Raw genomic sequence first — 20,228 nt, 5'->3', positions numbered from 1 at the left:
CCATTCAGGAATTCTCAGACTTAGCCATTCTAAGCTGAAAGACAGGATTGATGCCCCTCCTCTCCCCCACCCCATTGCCAATTCACTTCTAACAAGTGTTTGCAAATCGAGTTTGATTCCCCTGGGACCCAGAATTATGAATGCCATGGCATTTTACCAAGCTAATGCTATTACAGATTCCAGTGTTGGGCTCAGAAGGCAAAGCTCTCCGCAATCTCCGTCTGGAGGGCAGACATGAAAAGGCACGTCTGACCTGTACTTTCTGCGGCTACGTTGCAATTGAAGCTGGAGATAAAATAACTGCCCAAAGTGGAGGAGATTTCTGGCGGGCAGAGAGGGAGGGAAGGCTCATTAAAAGGCTTAGCACAAAGGCACCCTAGTCCTTTGGCACAGGGATAGTCTTTGGGATTTGCTTTGCACCTGGAGATGCCGTTGAGATGGAGGCCACGTGTCAATTAGGACTAAAGAGATGCAAATTCACATCCAAACGCACCCAGGAAAGTCGTTGGGTAAATATGGACCACTCACCGCTCAGCTAAATGCGATTGAGAAGATGGGGCATAGACGTTATAATTGTTGTGGTAATCTCTGAGCGGTTAGACTCAATTTAACCTTCTCTGGGGGAGATTCCAGCAGAGTAGCAAAAGCAAAAGCTTTCAAATGCAGCAGTTACTTATACGGGGTGAGCAAGAGAAGCCTTTGACCATTTAGGATTGCAATGGACTGCAAAGTTCAAAAAGTATTTATTCAGGTAAAAAGAACTCCATTGTAGATAGAAAGGCTTGGGAGCTGTCTAGTCTACTCTAGACTGGTTTCTAAGGAGAAAATAAGAAAGGAAAAATAACAAACATCTAAATAGTTACATCTTGCCAGGAGAGACGGCGAGATGCTTCTTGTTAGCTAGAAGAACAAAGGGAGAAGAGAGAACCAAAATGGTTCCAGTTTATTGGGACCATAAAACATTCTGACCAATGAGAAGTTAGTGTCCCTGGAGATTCACATTTCTACTAACTTCAAAGTAAGGGATGTGACGTATACAGGATAGAGCGAAACACAGTAAAGCCTGTCTAGGCATGCTTTGGAAACAGGGAAAGGATTCCCTCAATCTATCATCTATCTAACTACTTGAGTAGTCCAGGATGATTCCCAACAATAATAATACATATTGAATAATAATAATAATAATAATAATAATAATAATAATAATAATAATAATAATAATAATAATTTATTTGTTTGACCAGTCATATGACCATTTCAAAATGCAACATAAATAAAAACAAGGCAAAAAGGATGGGAGGACAGGCAGCTGACCATCTGTTTGCTGACAAAATCTTATTTTCCTGATTCTTCTTCTTTCAGGAAATGTGCTCTTTTCTTGATAGCTTTCAGGGTGAAGAGGCTGACTCTGATTATGGTGGATCTTTCTTGTCCTTGCAAGAGGACTGTCAGAAGATCATTTCTGTTGGGAGACCTAAAATTAGATAGTAATGGATGTAAATATCTGTGTCGAAGTTCGGCATATGCTGGGCAGTCAATCAAAAAATGTTCGATATCTTCCACTGTTTGATCTCCCCAGACACAGAATCTCTCATTTCTTGGGATGTTACAGTAGCGACCAGTTTGCATCATAATACCGAGTTGTTCAAACCTGGCCCTGGTGTATATTCTTCTTAAGGACAACGGAACTGGAATAGTCAGATAGTGTTCTAAATGAGTATTCATTTTGTGAGAGGCTAAAAACTTTGTGGCAGAAGACCTACCTATACTTGCTAGGTCCAATTGAGCATAGATATCATGAGTGCGTTGCATGAGCACTTGTTTTGCCCTAGGTCCTAGATCATTCAAAAATTGTAAAGGAAGGCCAGTTTTAGCCATCTCATTGTTTAAGGCCACTATCCATGATGACTTGTGGGCACGCTGGTCTTGATCCTCTAAACATATTGAGTAAAATTCCCTGCCGAATGAGGTGCCAATCTGCAGACCAGAATAAAAGAGAGTACCTTGGGTCAAAGCCCATACATGCCGGTCAAGTGAGGGGCAAATCAATCTCATTTTACTGCCACCCTGGACTGCAAAAATCAGAGTCAAACGGATGGTTTGCGGAAGCCCTGGCCTGTATGACTCAAGGCTCAGAGGCTAATTTCTCTTGATGGGTTGACCGTTACGCAGGCATGGCCCATATCATTACTCTGGATTCCTAACCTTACAGATATCGACCCTTGCGAACAACCCAATATGGATCGTCTGATTAATAGCCTGAGCAAATTGCACATTAGATACACGAGCCTAATGGATCATTTTTCCATCTTTCTACTCCAGCGCTTGACAAGATGCTGCTGGCTTAAAGAAAGACAGCCAGTGACCCGTTTTGCTGGTCAGCATGACACCATCTATTTCCCAACCTTTCTTTCTTTGCTAGACTCTGCTGCCCTTTCTTGAGAGCTGCTTTTTCAAACGGTGCCAACTAAAAGTTATGAAAATCTGGGTGCAGGATTTTTGTTAAACCACTGAGCTGATGAATTTGCTGACCGAAAGATCGGTGGTTTGAATCCAGGGATCAGGGTGGGCTCCCGCTGTTAGCCCCAGCTTTTGCCAACCTAGCAATTCCAAAACATGCAAATGTGAGTAGATCAATAGGTACGGCTCTGGTGGGAAGGTAACGGCGCTCCATGCAGCCATGCCAGTGGCCACATGACCTTGGAGGTGTCTACGGACAACGCCGGCTCTTTGGCTTAGAAATGGAAATGAGCACCAACCCCCAGAGTGTGAGTGGATCAATAGGTACTGCTCCGGTGGGAAGGTAACATTGCTGCTCTATGCAGTCCTGACAGTGGCTACATGACCTTGGAGGTGTCTTTGGACAATGCCGGCTCTTCGGTTTAGAAATGGAGATGAGCTCCAACCCCCAGAGTGTGAGTAGATCAATAGGTACTGCTCTGGTGGGAAGATAACTGTGCTCCATGCAGTCATGCTGGCTACATGACCTTGGAAGTGTCTATGGACAATGCCAGTTCTTTGGCTTAGAAATGGAGATGAGCACCAACCCCCAGAGTGTGAGTACGTCAATAAGTACTGCTCTGGTGGGAAGGTAACATTGGTGCCCCATAATAATAATAATAATAATTATAAAACTTTATTTATACCCCGCCACCATCTCCCTGCGGAGACTCGGGGTGGCTTACATGGGGCAGAGGCCCAAACAACATAGGACAAAATATAGGCAACATAATACAAATCACACTATAAAAAGATAAAACAGTAATACAATATATCAATTAAAACAAAAATACAGGATAAAAATTGCATTTAAAACACATAAATGGTAAAATCGTAATAAATACAGGATAGATTATTAAAAACCCTCTGGGGCTGATTCATTAATGACTGTATCTCCAAAGGCCTGCCATGCAGTCATGCCAGTGGCCACATGACCTTGGAGGTGTCTACGGACAATGCCAGCTCTTCAGCTTAGAAATGGAGATGAGCACCAACCCCCAGAGTGTGAGTAGATCAATAGGTACTGCTCCGGCGGGAAGGTAACGGCGCTCCATGCAGTCATGCCAGTGGCCACATGACCTTGGAGGTGTCTACAGACAATGCCAGCTCTTCAGCTTAGAAATGGAGATGAGCACCAACGCCCAGAGTCGGACATGTGGCCAGCATGATTGTATGGAGCGCAGTTACCTTCCTGCCCAAGCAGTGCCTATTGATCTACTCACAGTTTCCAAACTGCTAGGTTGGCAGAAGCTGGGGCTAACAGTGGGAGCTCACCCCACTCCCCAAATTCGAACCGGCAACCTTTCGACCAGCAAGTTCGGCAGCTCAGCGGTTCAACCTGATGCGCCACCAAGAATGGCTTCTTTGGCAGAATTACAGTAAGAAGAGAGTAACCAAATCCCTGTGACAAACACTCTTATCCTCTTATAAAGATATTTTTAACAGGAAATATGATGATCTGAACGTGGTGGTTCTCTCCCTGTCTTCATGCAGAGCCAAAGCAGGGCCTTTGCCTGCGCTCATTCTGTCGCCGTTTGTCCCCAGGAAAAAGCATGGCCAACGTGGAGGAATCTGTCACTCTGGATAATGGGGGGTTTACGGGCCTGGAGCTCAACAGCCGGCACCTCAATGTCAAAAACACTTTCTCCAAGAAGAACGGGACAAGGTGAGGCACGGCTGGTTTCTGCGTTTGGTGGCCGGCCAAATCCAGAGCGATTGCAGAACGGCTGTGGGAGGGTATATTTATTTATTTTATTTATTTACAGTATTTATATTCCGCCCTTCTCACCCCGAAGGGGACTCAGGGCCGAGTATAACACATATACAGCAAGAACTCCATACCGGGACATAAAATATAAATACAGTAGAGTCTCACTTATCCAACATAAACGGGCCGGCAGAACATGGGATAAGCAAAAATGTTGGATAATAAGGAGGGAAAGTCTATTAAAGTCTATTAAACATCAAATTATGTTATGATTTTACAAATTAAGCACCAAAACATTATGCTTTACAACAAATGGATAGAAAAAGCAGTTCAGAACACGATAACGTTATGTAATCATTGCTGTATTTATTAATTTAGCACCAAATTTTTGCAATTTATTGAAAAATTGACTACAAAAACATTGACTACTAACCTTGGATAAGCGGAGCTTGGATAAGCGAGACTCTACTGTACACACAACATTTTTGTTCTTTGGTTAGAAATGTTTGTGGCAGCCACAAAAATAAAGTTTCTGGAGTAGAACAACTACGTTCAAAGGACGACACAATCAGGAAATAACACTTTCAAGACAGGAACAGAAGATCTTTCAAATGTTGTTACATAGTGTAATTTGTCGTATGTTCCCATTTCTCTCTGTGAAACTGTTTGTGGATGATACATGTATGTAGGTGAGATTTAATCATATCAGAATCCCACAAAAAGCCACACAGGTTTTTTCTAGACAGGTAGACACTGTGTTCGTTCTGACACAAGGAGAGAAAATAATACCCTTGGTTTCTTTTGTTGTGCCTAGATCTCCTCCTCGCCCGAGCCCTGGAGGCTTGAACTATTCGGACGAGGATCTCTGTAACAAATACAACGGAGCCGTGCTCACGGAGAGCGTTGCCCTCAATGAGAAACCTTTGGATGCATCGGAATCAGAAGTGAGTTGGAAACGCTTTGGTTGAGGGAACCATGCTGGAATGCAGCTAATCTATATGCAAGTTGCATCCATAAGAAAAGAGAAAGGGGTCTAACTAGCCAGTGTGGGTGAGAAAACAAGCCAAGGTGGTCCCAGTGGTGATGGGCACACTCAGTGCAGTGCCGAAAGACCTTGGCCTAGACCTATACACCATCTTTCCTTAGTAAGGATAAGGATTGCATCAGAGGTTCTCAAAGTGTGCTCCGTGGAACCAAGGTCTTTATTTATTATTGATTTCTATCATTTCTACCCCGCCCTTCTCACCTGAGGGGACTCAGGGCGGCTTACAAAAATGGCAATTAATGCCAGTACACCAACATACAATAAAATAACATTAAAACAATTAAAACATGTAAATAGTATAATATACAATAAACAAAATTAAAACAGTGCAAAATGCTTGTGCCATTCATCCGCCAGACCTTGTACAAAAACCTTAATCCAGACCGCGTCGAAGCAACGGAAACTTATTCTTTAAGATTAGGCACTGCACCCAGTGTGCCGATCACCACTGGGACTGCCTTGATTGGCTTGTGCAAGAGTCTTTGCAGTTCAATCTTTAAATCCTCGTATCATGTAAGCTTTTCTAGTTACTTCTCATCGATTAAGCATCTGAGGGGGAAAGGGAAGGGGCCTGAGGCTGGTAGGAATTGTGGGAGTTGTAGTCCAAAACTCCTGGAGGGAGGGCCCAAGTTTCCCCAGGCCTGCTTCATGGCTTTAAAGGTCGGCAGTGCCCACTTGCACTGAAATTATGGGGAGAAACTAATTTTGGGGGATATTTTACAAAACGACTGGAATGCCATTTTCTCCCCAACTCTTAACTCCAGCTCGACTTTCATTCTGCACAGAAAAGGAAAGGAAATGACTTCCAACAGATTGCTTGGAACTAGGGACTGAGAACAGGTTTCATTTGTAAACAGGCCTTTTCTCTGGGGTGGTTCAAAGCCATGTAAATGGTCCACTCCTGGGGTTTTCCCTCCCGGCTTGTTTCTGATCTCTCCCTCCCCTTTCCATCCCATTAGAGCACGGCATTAATACAGCAAATTACACCCGGTCTTTCTTGTTGCCAAGTGCAGTCTCCTTCCCACTCTTGACTTCAATCCACTTTCCTGAGCAATACCGTATTATCTTGAAAGCCTCAGGTTGTCAAGTCCCGGCGACCCCCTTCCCGCCAGACACAATGCCCATGTTTATCTCAGAATCTGAAATGCCACCGGTGTGAAAAGCAAATATAATCAATCACAGTGAATGTCAGAGACATGTTGATTAGGTACCGCCCGCCTAGATCTCCCCTTTTATAAGATTTTTGGCCTGTAGCTCTTGGAAAGAAAGCTTTGACAGTTCAGGGCATCAGCCATTCCCTGGCTCAATGGAGATTTCATCTGAAAAGAAGGCACAACAGGCCACAGGACGGCTCAGATTTAATTCAAGCTCTATGGTTTCCTAATTATATTCTTAATATTACAATCGGCAGTAGTTTATTAATTTGTTTATTAACCATCATCCTGGACCTACTGGATTTATTTTAAGCCCAGCCTCAGCCCCAGTTTTGATGTATCTCCTCAAGCATTACACATAATGGATAGGCTTGTGCATTTCAGGTGAATCCCAATCCATTTCTGCTTTCCGGATATCAAGAGCCCCCCATATCCATTTTCCAGCGCCTCCCAAAATCATGCGCATTGCCAAATTTATTTATTTATTTACAGTATTTATATTCTGCCCTTCTTTCTCACCCCAAAGGGGACTCAGGGCGGATTACAATGAACACATATATGGCAAACATTCAAAGACAAACAACATACCATATAGACAGACACAGAGGCATTTAACATTTTTCCAGCTTCATGATTCCGACCACAGGGGGAGCTGTTGCTTCACCGTCCACTAGTGGCTGTGTTTCCTCATTCCTTTCCTCGTGTTTTGCTGGCAGTTTTATGGTGTTGTAAATTTGTTAAATTAGCCTCCCGCATAAAGCGTACCTAAATTTCCCTACTTGACAGATGCAACTGTCTTTCGGGGCTGCATAGGTCAACAGCAAACCGGGCTATTTAATGGTCGGGGGCTTAACCCGACCTGGGCTTTGAACTCATGACCTTTCGGTCAGTAGTGATTTATTGCAACTAGCCAGCTGCGCCACAGTATTTTCATTCCTCATCCGAAAAAGTAGGGTTTTTTTTTTCAGCCCATTGAAACCGGTTGTGGATCAGGGGTCTACTCATCCTTTAGGAAGAATCAAGAAAATAAACAAGACAGCTTACTATGTTGTGAATACAACTACCATTCACCATACTGTGAATGCAAAAGTTTGTGATTTGTAATCACTTATCTGACATTTACAGTATGTAGTCGAGTATAAGCCAACCCGAATATAAGCTGAGGCACCTAATTTTATCACACACAAAAATGGGAAAACATTGACTCCAGTATAAGTCGAGGGTGGTAAATTTCAGAAATAAAAATAAATACCAATAACATTACATTAATTGAGGCATCGGTAGGTTAAATGTTTTTGAATATTTACATGAAGCAAAAATTTAAGATAAGACTGTCCAACTCTGATCAAATCATTATTCTCTTCTTCTTCAATGTAAATGCCCTTATGTATCCTTTTAATAATAATAGAGTAAAATGATACATGTTGTTGTTGTTGTTGTTGTTGTTGTTATTATTATTATTATTATTATTATTATTATTATTATTATTATTATTACAGGAAATAATACATTTATTTATTTACAGCATTTATATTCCGCCCTTCTTACCCCAAAGGGGACTCAGGGTGGATCACATTACACTTATAGGCAAACATTCAATGCCTTTTAACATAGAACAAATGACAAACAAACATAGGCTCCGAGCGGGCCTCGAACTCATGACCTCCTGGTCAGAGTGATTCATTGCAGTGATTGATTGCAGCTACTCTCCAGCCTGCACCACAGCCCGAGCCCAATTATTACATGTAATAATAAATAGAGTAAAATAATAAATGCAATAATAATAATAATAATAATATCAGAGTTAAATAATAAATGTATTAATACTAATAATAAAAATAGAGTAAAACAAATGTAATAGTAGCAACAGTAATAGAGAAAAATAATAAATGTAATACAGTAGAGTCTCACTTATCCAACATAAACGGGCCGGCAGAATGTTGGATAAGCGAATATGTTGGATAATAAGGAGGCATTAAGGAAAAGCCTATTAAACATCAAATTAGGTTATGATTTTACAAATTAAGTACCAAAACATCATGTTAGACAACAAATTTGGCAGAAAAAGTAGTTCAATACGCAGTAATGCTATGTAGTAATTACTGTATTTATGAATTTAGCACCAAAATATCACGATATATTGAAAACATTGACTACAAAAATGCCTTGGATAATCCAGAACGTTGGATAAGCGAGTGTTGGATAAGTGAGACTCTACTGTAATACCAATAATAATAGAGAAAAATAATAAATGTACCATATATTCTCGAGTATAAGTTTACCCAAATATAAACCAACCAGGTCCCTCACCCGAGTATAAGCCGAGGGGGGCTTTTTCAGTCTTAAAAAAAGGGCTAAAAAACTAGGCTTATACTCGAGTATATACAGTATATTCATTTATTGTACATAATACAATGTGTAATTATCTCTAATATATTGTGATTAACCCTTAGTGGGTACTTATCAGTTAAACCCTTGGGAACTCATTTTTTCTTAGAGAACTTACAAAACTCCCTTCTTCATACCCTTCACTCCTAGCTTTTTCTCCAGTTTCCCAGCATCTGCCCAAGCAGAATTCATTGAAAAACAGAAGAAGTGAAAGCCAAAGGGCTTCAGAAATGTCACCGAAAGGGGAAAAAATTCAGCACCGTACCAGGAGTCTGCCCCTTTCTGCATCTTGTAATGAAAGCTCCATGCAGGAGAGATGCTGCAGTTTGTTGTCGAAGGCTTTCATGGCCGGGATCACAGGGTTGTTGTATGTCTTTCGGGCTGTGTGGCCATGTTCCAGAAGCATTCTCTCCTGACGTTTCGCCCACATCTATGGCAGGCATCCTCAGAGGTTGTGAGGTATGGAGAAAATTCTAATTCAACCAGAGAAATCAGCCATAGCAGAGCATTTGATGAACCAGCCTGGACACAGAATACTATTTGAGAACACAAAAATGCTGGACCATTCTAACAACTATCATGTCAGACTGCACAAAGAAGCCATTGAAATCCACAAGCATGTGGACAACTTCAACAGAAAGGAAGAAACCATGAAAATGAACAAAATCTGGCTACCAGTATTAAAAAAGTCAAAAATCAGAACAGTAAATAAAAAGCAATACTCTGAAAACAGAGGATTTCCAGACATGAATCAACCTAGGGCAGTTAACGACTCTAAACAAAGGATGCCCCAGAGGCAGGAAGAAGACAGCAGATAAGCTTTTCAATGCTAATTAAAGTGATTAACTACACAACATTCACACTGACCTCTCTCACCCTAGACTTTCCACAGATATATATTAACCTCTTTGCTTAGTTTTCTCCATACCTCACAACCTCTGAGGATGCCTGCCATAGATGTGGGCGAAACGTCAGGAGAGAATGCTTCTGGAACATGGCCACACAGCCCGAAAGACATACAACAACCCGATGCTGCAGTTATTTCTTGGTCTTTTGTTTTCTTTCCTCTTGCTTGGTCACCCTGCTGAGATTTGTGATTGCAGGGTCACTACAAGCGACACGATAATGGGTGGGCTTTGGAGGGAGAGCGAACCGTCTGTGGTGACGTTCATCGCCTCTCTTGAAATTCGGACTGATACCTACCTTAACTAATAGGGAAGAAAAGGCAGCAGACCCCAAGATATTATAAGCTTGACTCTTTGGCACAATGAATCCGGAACGAGGCCGGAGCCGGAGGAAGATAACAATGTCTTGTTGAAGGCTCTCAAGGCTGGGATCACAGGGTTGTTGTATGTTTTTCGGGCTGTATGGCCATGTTCCAGAAGTATTCTCTCCTGACGTTTCGCCCACATCTATGGCAGGCATCCTCAGAGGTTGTGAGGTATGGAGAAAACTAATATCTGAAAAATGTGCACCACGATAAAGGTTCAAACATTAGAACATAATATGTATATTAGAGCATCATATACATAATAATGTTAACAATAATACAATATTACAAGTGATAAGATTTATAGACTGCAATCATCCAGATTTAAATGCTACACAGAGCAGTTTTCAATATAAAACATATATCAGACATATATCAACAATATCAACAAGACTCCAACTAAAGTTTGTTAGCGACACAGTATGTGTACATCTAGTCTCTCCAAAGGCATGGGTGAAAAACTCGGGGCTATGTCTGTTCTTATTGTTATATTATTATTATTATTATTATTATTATTATTATTATTATTAAACTTTATTTGTACCCCGCTAGCATCTCCCGAAGGACTCGATGCGGCTTACAAAGGCCAAGGCCTCAACACACAATATAACAATACAAAACAAAAAGCAAATTAAAAACAATTAAAACAGTATAAACAACAAACAATAACAATACGCTAAAACACAATAGAACTGGGCCGGGCCAGAGTAATGGGTACAAGATTAAAAGTGCTGATGTGACAGGTGATATATAAGGCTTCTAGGGCAAGTGCAGAGTGCGATATACAATCTTAGTTCTAATAAAGTGCTTATGGGACTTGGTGTTGGAGATTTCCTATTAATCTGGGAATCTGGATTTTAAAGCTAATTGTATTGTTTTGATCTATTTCTGTAAACCGCTCCGAGCCAAATTGGGACTAGCGGTATACAAGTCCAATAAATAAATACATAAATATCTGTGGAAAGTCTAGGGTGAGAGAGGTCAGTGTGAATGTTGTAGTTAATCAGCTAAATTAGCATTGAAAAGCTTATCTGCTGTCTTCTTCCTGCCTCTGGGGCATCCTTTGTTTAGAGTCACCCTAACTGCCCTTGGTTGATTCATGTCTGGAACTCCTCTGTTTTCAGAGTGTTGCTTTTTATTTACTGTTCTGATTTTTGAGTTTTTTTAATACAGAGGATTTCCAGACATGAATCAACCAAACAAAGGATGCCCCAGAGGCAGGAAGAAGACAGCAGATAAGCTTTTCAATGCTAATTTAGGTGATTAACTACAACATTCACACTGACCTCTCTCACCCTAGACTTTCCACAGATATATATTTACCTCTTTGCTTAGTTTTCTCCATACCTCACAACCTCTGAGGATGCCTGCCATAGATGTGGGCGAAACGTCAGGAGAGAATGCTTCCAAAACATGGCCAGACAGCCCGAAAAACATACAACAAGCCTTCCTTTTCGGCACCGGCTGGCTCTTTCTCTCCGTTAGCATCTTTCCGCCTCTTGTTAATTACCTCGGCCACCTCGGCACCGTCGGGTGCCCTCTGACCAACCTGCAGGCGAGGCGTCTTTCCTTCTTGTGCCATCTCCAGCCGTTCCTTGTGATGTTCACATTATCTTGAGATTAAACTGGCTGCTGCGGCTCGGCTCCTCTCTCTGTGACAACCTGGAAATAAACCTGCCATTAGCAGCGCGTGCTGGGCATAAATATGAATTTTGCTCTGCCACGTTTTGTTATTCATGTCAGGAGTTCCACATGCTGGTTCCTCATAGAGCATAATGACCATCTTCTGCCCAAGGCAACTTCTGCAAGCCGACACAACATAGGCAGAGGTCACTCGAGTCTCTCCGTTCCCAGCTTACACTCTTTCCGTGCCCTTTAGTTCCCTCTGCTCGGAATGGAGCCCTTCGGCATAAACGTCGGGCCCTTATTTTCCTTCAGTGCTTTGATATTTCCTCGGTCCCCTTTGGTCCTTGTTTCTATTGCTTGGCTCAGACTTGGTGGAAATCATAACGGACACACAGCAGAGGTAGCCGTAAAGGCTGCGGTCTCTTTTGATCCTCCTGGAAACATAGGAGCATGCTACTATAGTCTTAAAAAATTACTGGGCATATCTGTTTATGCTGTTTTGCAGCGTGCAGATCAGGGTACGTGCTGGGTGGGTTTCTTCAAACTCCATCAATCATCTTCTCCAGCACCCTGATGAATTGGTTGCAGTCGTCTGCCACACCAATTCCTCTGTTCCATGTCAGACTCAAACACATCTGTAGTCTGAAGTCCAAACATTTATTCAATATCTATCATACATATTTACAAAGCATAGCAAAAGCCATTGCTCTGAGCTGGCATTCTTCTATAGCCTCTTCGCTCGGCAAGCACAGCTCAACACGCACAGAGATAAGAAACACATTCCTCAGTTCCCGACCTCCAAGGCTGGAAATCATGCCTGATAGGTCAACAGCAGTCACAACAGGCTGTCAGTCAAACCAGCCTGCTGTTAACTGTTTCATTGCTGAAACACACACTTTTGCAAAACAGCAGAAACACTTGATTTACATTTCATACACATACAACCATAATCCAACGTATTTTTCCCACTTCAGTTTCTATTATCATAAGGCTTCAGGGGAGCTGAGCTTTTGTTCATCACAGTTTGCAGCTGCTCCCTCTTCACAAGGCAAAGATGTTGATCAGGATGCAGGCAAATAACCATCTAACTTCAGGTGGGCTTAGCAAGATGCCTTTCCTTTGATAGACCTTCTCATGTACTGCATGCCTTCAAGTGCCAGAACAGCCAAGGCCAGAATCGTCTTGATACATCTTGTTCAAGATAATCTGGTGATCTTTTTTTCACACCCCATTGGCTTATGTTGTGGCCGGAACAGTCCAGCTTCATAGCATGGTTTAACAACATTGCCACAAATTGTATTTTCAAATTTAACAACAGTAAATTAACTCCAGGAGTCTTCTGCCTGTGCTGCCCAGTACTATTGCAATGTTTGGGTGCAATCTTAAAGCCCTGAATAAAGTAAATATTAGACTTGTGCATAGATTTGGAGTGGTCAGTTTCCTTTGGCCAATCCGGCTTGTTTGGCTTAACAATAAGGGCTCGGCCATTACGTTTTTTCGTCCATTACAGGACCACATGGCAACTGATCATGCCATGTGGCACAGAGAGGTATTTTTATGTTCTCAAATAATATGCTGTATCCAGGTTGGTTCATTAAGTCCTTACAGGAAGGTTCTTCCTAATGTTTAGGTGGAATTTGTTTTCTTGTAATATGAACCCACTGGCTCATGTTCTAGTAGCAGAGAACAAGTTGGCCCCATCTAATTCACACACAAAAATGCGGACATAGTAAGTGCTAAGCATCCTGCTCCAGTCCCATGAATGTAAATATTACTGCTGCAAACTTGGGGTTGGGAACCCATATTGGCTAAAGTAAACATATGTGAGTTTGCCCTCAACCCATGGTCTTATCAAAGAAACTGTATTTCTGTTAAGCCTGGAAAATCTGGACACCCTTCAATATAAACAAGGAATTTTAATGAGGTTCAGTCACTCCCATAAATCATGTTTATTTCCGTCAGCTAGAAAAGCAAAAAATCTGGGCAGGAGAGAGGTTGAAAAAAGGCCCGCTTAACATGATGACCGAAAGCTGTCGGCTATTGCGTGGCCATGTGTTTATCCTGTTGTAAATACACACAGCACGACAACCTTGATGCCAAGGCGGCACACGCCGAGCTGATTGGGAGGCAGTTCCAGCCAAGTTTCCTTCCATGGATATCATAATGGGGGAAAACACCCAAACTTCCAAAACTAACAGGTTTTTATGGGTGCCACAAACCTCCTGCTCTGTGTCAAAACACAACAAGCACGCAGGTTGAGGCTTCTGGAAGATATCCAGAGAGAGGAGGCCAGAAAAAGAAAAGGAAAAGGAACTGGGGAGAAAATGGAAACTCAGAGTAGTTGAGCAACACAAAGAGCGTGGACATTGCAAAGAGTGTGAATATACATGATTATTCCCTCTGCTATTAGTTATAAACAGCTGTGCAGAATTCCCTGTCTCCAGCCATTAAAAGAAGACAATTTGACAGCCGCAAACCCTTTCTTTCCAGACTCCCGGTAACGCTGGCCTTAAACTAAACTAGCCCAATCGTCCTTAATTTGTCTCCCAGATCGCATTTTGTTTCTTTCATTGTGCCAATAAAAGGAATACTTTGAAATCGTCACACATTTCCTCTCCTTTGGTGGCGTGGCTGGCATCCTCGCGCACCTTGGCTTGTCAATTTCTCATCCAGCCGGCGGCCCAATCCGGTGCCAGGCTGATGCTGCTGTTGCCGTGGCAACCGGCCTGCCGTGGCGGGGAACGAGGACCGCCGCGCGGCGGAAAAGAAAACAGCCCTGCAGCATTTCCATTTAGTCAATAGTTTTGCATCATTAAAAATAATGTGGCCACTCTAAAACATAATCCAGTTGTAGGAGCAATTTGTATAATCACGGGGGACTGTGGGAGGAATAAACTTCAAGAGTTTCTGGGTGAACAGCGTTGAGACCGTAGTTCCCGGAATCTGTTTTGTTCCTGGCGGTACATTGGGCAATTGCTAACCCACCCAGGGCTATACTTACATGTATGGAAAGAAAGCTGGAGTCTACCCATGCCTAGGACCTCTTGCTTTCGGTCTTTGTGCCTCTCGTTGGCTTCTTGGACCTCTTGCTGAACCCAGCACACCACATCCACGCTCTTGGCATCCATCTGCCTGACTCTTTGACTCCAACTTGAAAACACAGTGCGGACTCACGTCGTTTTCTTTGCAATTTAGTACAAACTTCAGCCTCTCTAGCACCAGGGAACCCAGAAAAAAATGATCAGTTAGCTGGCAAAGCCCCGCATTAAAAATAATACTTAGGAGACACTGTGTTGGAGTTGCCAGCGTGAAAACGTTTAAATGGTTGCGCCGATGACGGAATTTCAGCATCTGTTTTGCAATGAGCTGGAATTCTATCTTTTACACAACCATTAAAGGTTCCATTTTTCACCCTAATCTATATATATAAATGAGTGATGGCATCACAGTGACCGGCAAAACAACAAAACTACAGGCCCCCCCAACCTCGAAATTTGACAACACAACCCATCATCCACGCCTCTAGATTGATACAACAAAAAGAAAAGAAAAATAAAGTCCTAATTAAAGGGAAAGGAATAATTGTTTTTATCCAATTGCTGCCAGTTAGAGGGCTAATCTCTGCCCACTTGGTCTCCTAGCAACCAACTCAGCCCAACTTCCACACAGCTATATAACCCATTTGTAATCTTATATTATCTGCTTTGCACTGGATTATCTTTACCTTAACTACCACCAATTTCTCAATACTTTATTTCCCATACCACCATACTTTGCCACAGCAACGCGTGGCCGGGCACAGCTAGTAACTCCATATGCTACCTGTATTACAGAGTGCATGCACACATCTAAAATTAAAGGCTGCTGACAAAAGGAGAAACCATCATGCCTGAAGATGGGGAAACCGAGGCACCGTCAAATTGCTATGATCACTATCCTGTCGGTGTGATCCCATTGCGGTGTGCAATTGACAGGTGCATCGGACCACTACCATCCAAAATCAGTCCATTCTAATAGCTTCTGTTTAATCATGGGAATATTGAATATGATACTGAAATCAATACCATACCAATGACTTAGTGAGTGTTCCCAGCATTCTCATTGACCAAAAACCTACATCACTATGATGATGGAGTTCCATCAGCATAAGTATCAGACGTAACTATAATGATGGGGTTTTATTGGCAGAGCTACTTCTGATGTTACTACCCCACCCTGCAAAAACTTACCTTGCCCTGACCAAAGAGTTCCCAAGGTATTGTAGAATGAGGCTGTAGATCAGTGGTTCTCAACATGTAAATCGCCTAGAGCATCTTGGATGGAGGGCGATTAATAAGTAATTAAATGATGATGATGATGATGATGATGATGATGATGATGATGAACATGGAGTCCCCAGATGTTTTTTGGCCTACAACTTCCAGAATCTCATCCAGTTTACCATCTGAAGATTTCTGGAAGTTGAAGGCCAAAACATCTGGGGACCCACAGGTTGAGAACTACTACAGATGATGACATCTAGTGCTCTCCTGGTCATGAAGCAGATGGAGAAACCTTTCAGGGGAATTCTAGTAGGGATCTTGCTTCTGATTGTCACAGCAGAGATCACTGGTGGGGAGAGAATGTCAGTCAGCTGACTTCCAACCAGCAAAACAACAGACCCTCGTTGCTCGCAACAGCTACTGCCTTGTAAATTAGGAATGGGGGATTTTTCCAGTTCCTACATATTCCTTAAACTGAATGCAAGGGGAATTTTGTCTCCTTCCATAACATTTTAAAGCTGAGAACGATGAATATATCACATGACAGAATTGGCCATTTTGCCCATCTCTATCCTGGTAATTTGCATAGTATAGGAGCAGCTACTGATGAATAGACCAGTGGGTGAAAATCTATGGTGTGCTTGTTTTTTTTTTTCAACAACCTTGTCCACATTCCAGAAAGACCTGAAAATCTGGTTATTTCAATGCGTGTTTGACTAAATTGGCACAATTTGACGGTGTCCTTATCTTCACTTATACCCAGATACTGCACTTTAATTAGAGTTTGCAAGAGATTGCACATATAATTTTATTGCCTTGCCTCCAAGTTTGATGACGTTCACTGCCCCTAACTATTGGTTATCAATGTGTTGTTGAAGGCTTTCATGGCTGGGATCACAGGTTTGTTGTATGTCTTTCGGGCTGTGTGGCCATGTTCCAGAAGTATTCTCTCCTGACGTTTCGCCCACATCTATGGCAGGCATCCTCAGAGGTTGTGAGGCCTAGTCTCTCCATGCCTAATCTCTCCATGCCTCACAACCTCTGAGGATGCCTGCCATAGATGTGGGCGAAACGTCAGGAGAGAATACTTCTGGAACATGGCCACACAGCCCGAAAGACATACAACAATCCTATTGGTTATCAGTCTGGAGTATGTTTTTGTTGTATTTTATATGCCTTATGATTTTGCATGTTAACATGTTTTAAATGTATTTACGTTACTGTATTTTATTGTGTATTTTTGGGCTTGGTCCCCATGTGAGCAACCCCGAGTCCCTTTGGGGAGATGGGGCGGGATACAAAAAGAAAGTTGTTGTTGTTGTTGTTGTTATTGTTGTTATTAATAATAATAACAGCAACAGCTGTGGTGCAGGCGGGAGAGCAAGCCAGCTGCAATTAACTGCAATGAATCACTCTGACCAGGAGGTCATGAGTTCGAGGCCCGCTCAGAGCCTATGTTTGTTTGTCTTTGTTCTATGTTAAAAGGCATTGAATGTTTGCCTATATGTGTAATGTGACCCGCCCTGAGTCCCCTTCGGGGTGAGAAGGGCGGAATATAAATGCTGTAAATAAATAAGTAAATAAATAAATTATTATTTCTCTAAAACCATAGGCGACTGATTCCGACTATGAAGACGAGCTGCCCAAGCACTCCTTTGTCAACCACTACATGAGCGACCCCAGCTACTACAACTCCTGGAAACGGCAGCAAAAGGGCACCAAGCACCCGACGCCCTACCGGTACGAGGAGTGCGTCACGACCGAGGCGGAGCCTTACTTCCAGACTGTCATCACCACACAGAGCTCAGGAGGGGTTTACACCCCGACAGGACAGCCTGCGCCAGGCTCACGGACTCCAGTGACAGGCTTCTCCTCCTTCGTCTGACACTGGGGAGGCAGCGGCAACAACAACACGAGTGCTCCGCGGCCTGCAACTCTGGAAGAACCGCCACCCAACCAGAGGGCTGTATGTGTGATAGGTGCCGTGAACTGTGGGTACGTTTCTCTTTATCAGGGTAGGATGGATGTAAATGTGAATGTTTTCTTCTTTTTTTTTCAAGACAATCAACACTTTAAAGAGACAGAGCTGACCCTTGCTTTGATTTCTTTTTGCAACAAAACCCACAGAGGATCAAAAACTGATACTTTTAACCACTTTGGAATATAATTTAAGGGAATTTTTTTAAAGAAAAATAAAAAAATTGCTTTTGTAATGCTGCTATGGAAAGCAGCTTGCTACGGGTTGGGTAATTTTTGTTCGCCTTTCCTCAAGCCAAGGAGTCTTGTGGATTGAGTCGCCCTGTTGTGAATCCGTCTACTTTCTCCCAAACACACTCCTTTTTTTCCCTCTACCAAGCAGCTTCATTAGGAAACACAGAACAGAGAAGAGTTTTTTGTGAATGGTTCTCTTCTTCGAAGCACCAACCGAATTGCCACGTTGTCTCGGTCTCACGTCTCTCCCGGAGCCTCCAAGGTTCGCTCTTGGTGGCTTTTGATCAACCGTCTCTTCCCTTCATTTCTATTCTGTTCCAACCGAACTTGCGATGCTTCTCAAAATCTTCCCCGCCCTAAGGTTTTGCTGTTAGGAAACTCAGTGTGAAAGCAGCACTGGATGAAACACCCGGCGAGGTTTCAATGTTACTCTTGTTGTGGGTCTGATCCCTCCTTTGTAGACTGCATGTGCCGATGTCCATTTTAAATCGAAACGAAAGGAAAGCCCAGCCAAAAAAGAGGCTCCTTTGAATGAACATAGTGCTTATGATTTGATAAGGAGAACACGCCCGCTGGAAAAACAAAAAAACAAAACCTACATGTTAACACCAGATTTGTTTGATTTTTTTTTAAAGATGTATATTTTTAATGATTTTTTTTAAATACAAAGACACATCATACTCTACCGGGTGATCTTTTTTGGATATCCATAGGTGCCTTTTCATGACTGCTCAAATGTGCATGCGTCTAAATGAAGCTCATGCCGTTTCTGAAACCACAGGGTTACACATTACCTCATGTTCATGATTCTTTACCCAAATTGTCTCTCTGTGTTGCAGCTTGGAACTTTTTCACTGGGAAGGATGTTCTTCTCGATGTTTTGGGCTGCCTTGTCTTTGACCCAGAAGCTTGTTTCTGCCAAGGCCCATGACTAGGTTGTTGTGAGTTTTTCAGGCTGTATGGCCATGTTCCGGTAGCATTCCAGTGCCACTGGGCTGGGCTGTAGAACAGCTGGTAAATCTCCAGCAATAATAAGATCTGCCAACTGAAAGGTGGCCAGTTCGAAGCCTGGTCGGGGTGAGCACTTGTCTGTCAAGCCCAGCTCACTGTTAACCTAAGCAGTTCGAAAACAGCTGAGCTGTAAGTAGAGAAATTAGGTACAGTAGAGTTCCGATTAACCGACTTTCGGTTAACCAACACTCCGTATTATCCAACGTCCCAGGCCCCTTGGGAGGCGCCCGTGTGCGTTGCTAGGTAGCTTGCTATCTACCTAGCAACGTGCACGGGTGCCTCTCAAGGGGCGGGGCAGAAGCACTTGGCTTAGGAAGTGCCCCTGCATGTTGCTAGGTAGCTTGCTATCTACCTAGCAATGTGCACGGGCACCTCCCAAGAGGTGGGACGGCGAGCAGAGAAGCGCCTGTGCGCGTTGCTAGGTAGCTTGCTATCTACCTAGCAACGCACACGGGTGCCTCTCAAGGGGCGGGGCAGAAGCACTTGGCTTAAGAAGTGCCCCTGCGTATTGCTAGGTAGCTTGCTATCTACCTAACAATGTGCACAGTCACCTCCCAAGAGGCGGGGCGGTGAGCAGAGAAGCATGTTGCTAGGTAGCTTGCTATCTACCTAGCAACGTGCATGGGGCGCTTCCTTCAACTGGCTTACTGGATAATAGCACCTCCCTATTATTTGTCAGATCCGGTTATTCGACATTCGGCCAGCCCGTTTATGTCGAATAACCGGAACTCTACTGTCCTGCTAATTTAATAGGGGAGGTATTTTACGACGCCATAAAATGTCGGTGACTGAAAGAAAGGAGGAAGTCCTGATGGCTCTTTGTCATAGAGAATGGAGTGGCTGAACACACTCCACTTGCCTCATTTCCAACAGACCTCTGATAAAAACTCTGAGGATGCCTGCCCTAGATGCCGGCGAAACGTCAGGAGAGAGTGCTACTGGCACATGGACATACAGCCCGAAAAGCTCACAGCAACCCAGCGATTCTGGCCACGAAAGCCTCCGACAACACAAGGCCCGTTATGTTTAATCCTGGGTTGCGTACTAGAAGACA

General features: G+C 43.0%; 1 protein-coding gene across 7 annotated transcripts in view; it reads left to right on the top strand.

Moving 5' to 3' along the window:
* Positions 1 to 18,848, top strand: part of sdk1 (sidekick cell adhesion molecule 1) — a 615,491-nt gene extending 596,643 nt beyond the window's left edge. For 5 of the 7 annotated variants that reach the window (XM_062964469.1, XM_062964468.1, XM_062964471.1 and 2 more), the window contains 3 exons: positions 3,994 to 4,165; positions 5,022 to 5,151; positions 17,565 to 18,848. In XM_062964469.1, the coding sequence (XP_062820539.1) occupies positions 3,994 to 4,165; positions 5,022 to 5,151; positions 17,565 to 17,837 (575 nt within the window). In that variant the 3' untranslated portion in view covers positions 17,838 to 18,848. The remainder of the gene's footprint in view (positions 1 to 3,993; positions 4,166 to 5,021; positions 5,152 to 17,564) is intronic. The other 2 variants (XM_062964472.1, XM_062964470.1) reach the window with 1 other exon arrangement.
* The last annotated feature ends 1,380 nt before the right edge of the window (positions 18,849 to 20,228 follow it).

The sequence above is a fragment of the Anolis carolinensis genome, unplaced genomic scaffold (assembly GCF_035594765.1).
Source record: "Anolis carolinensis isolate JA03-04 unplaced genomic scaffold, rAnoCar3.1.pri scaffold_13, whole genome shotgun sequence".
Taxonomy (NCBI): domain Eukaryota; kingdom Metazoa; phylum Chordata; class Lepidosauria; order Squamata; family Dactyloidae; genus Anolis; species Anolis carolinensis.
The sequence above is the reverse complement of the archived record's forward strand: the minus strand, read 5'-3'. Positions and strand labels throughout refer to the sequence as shown.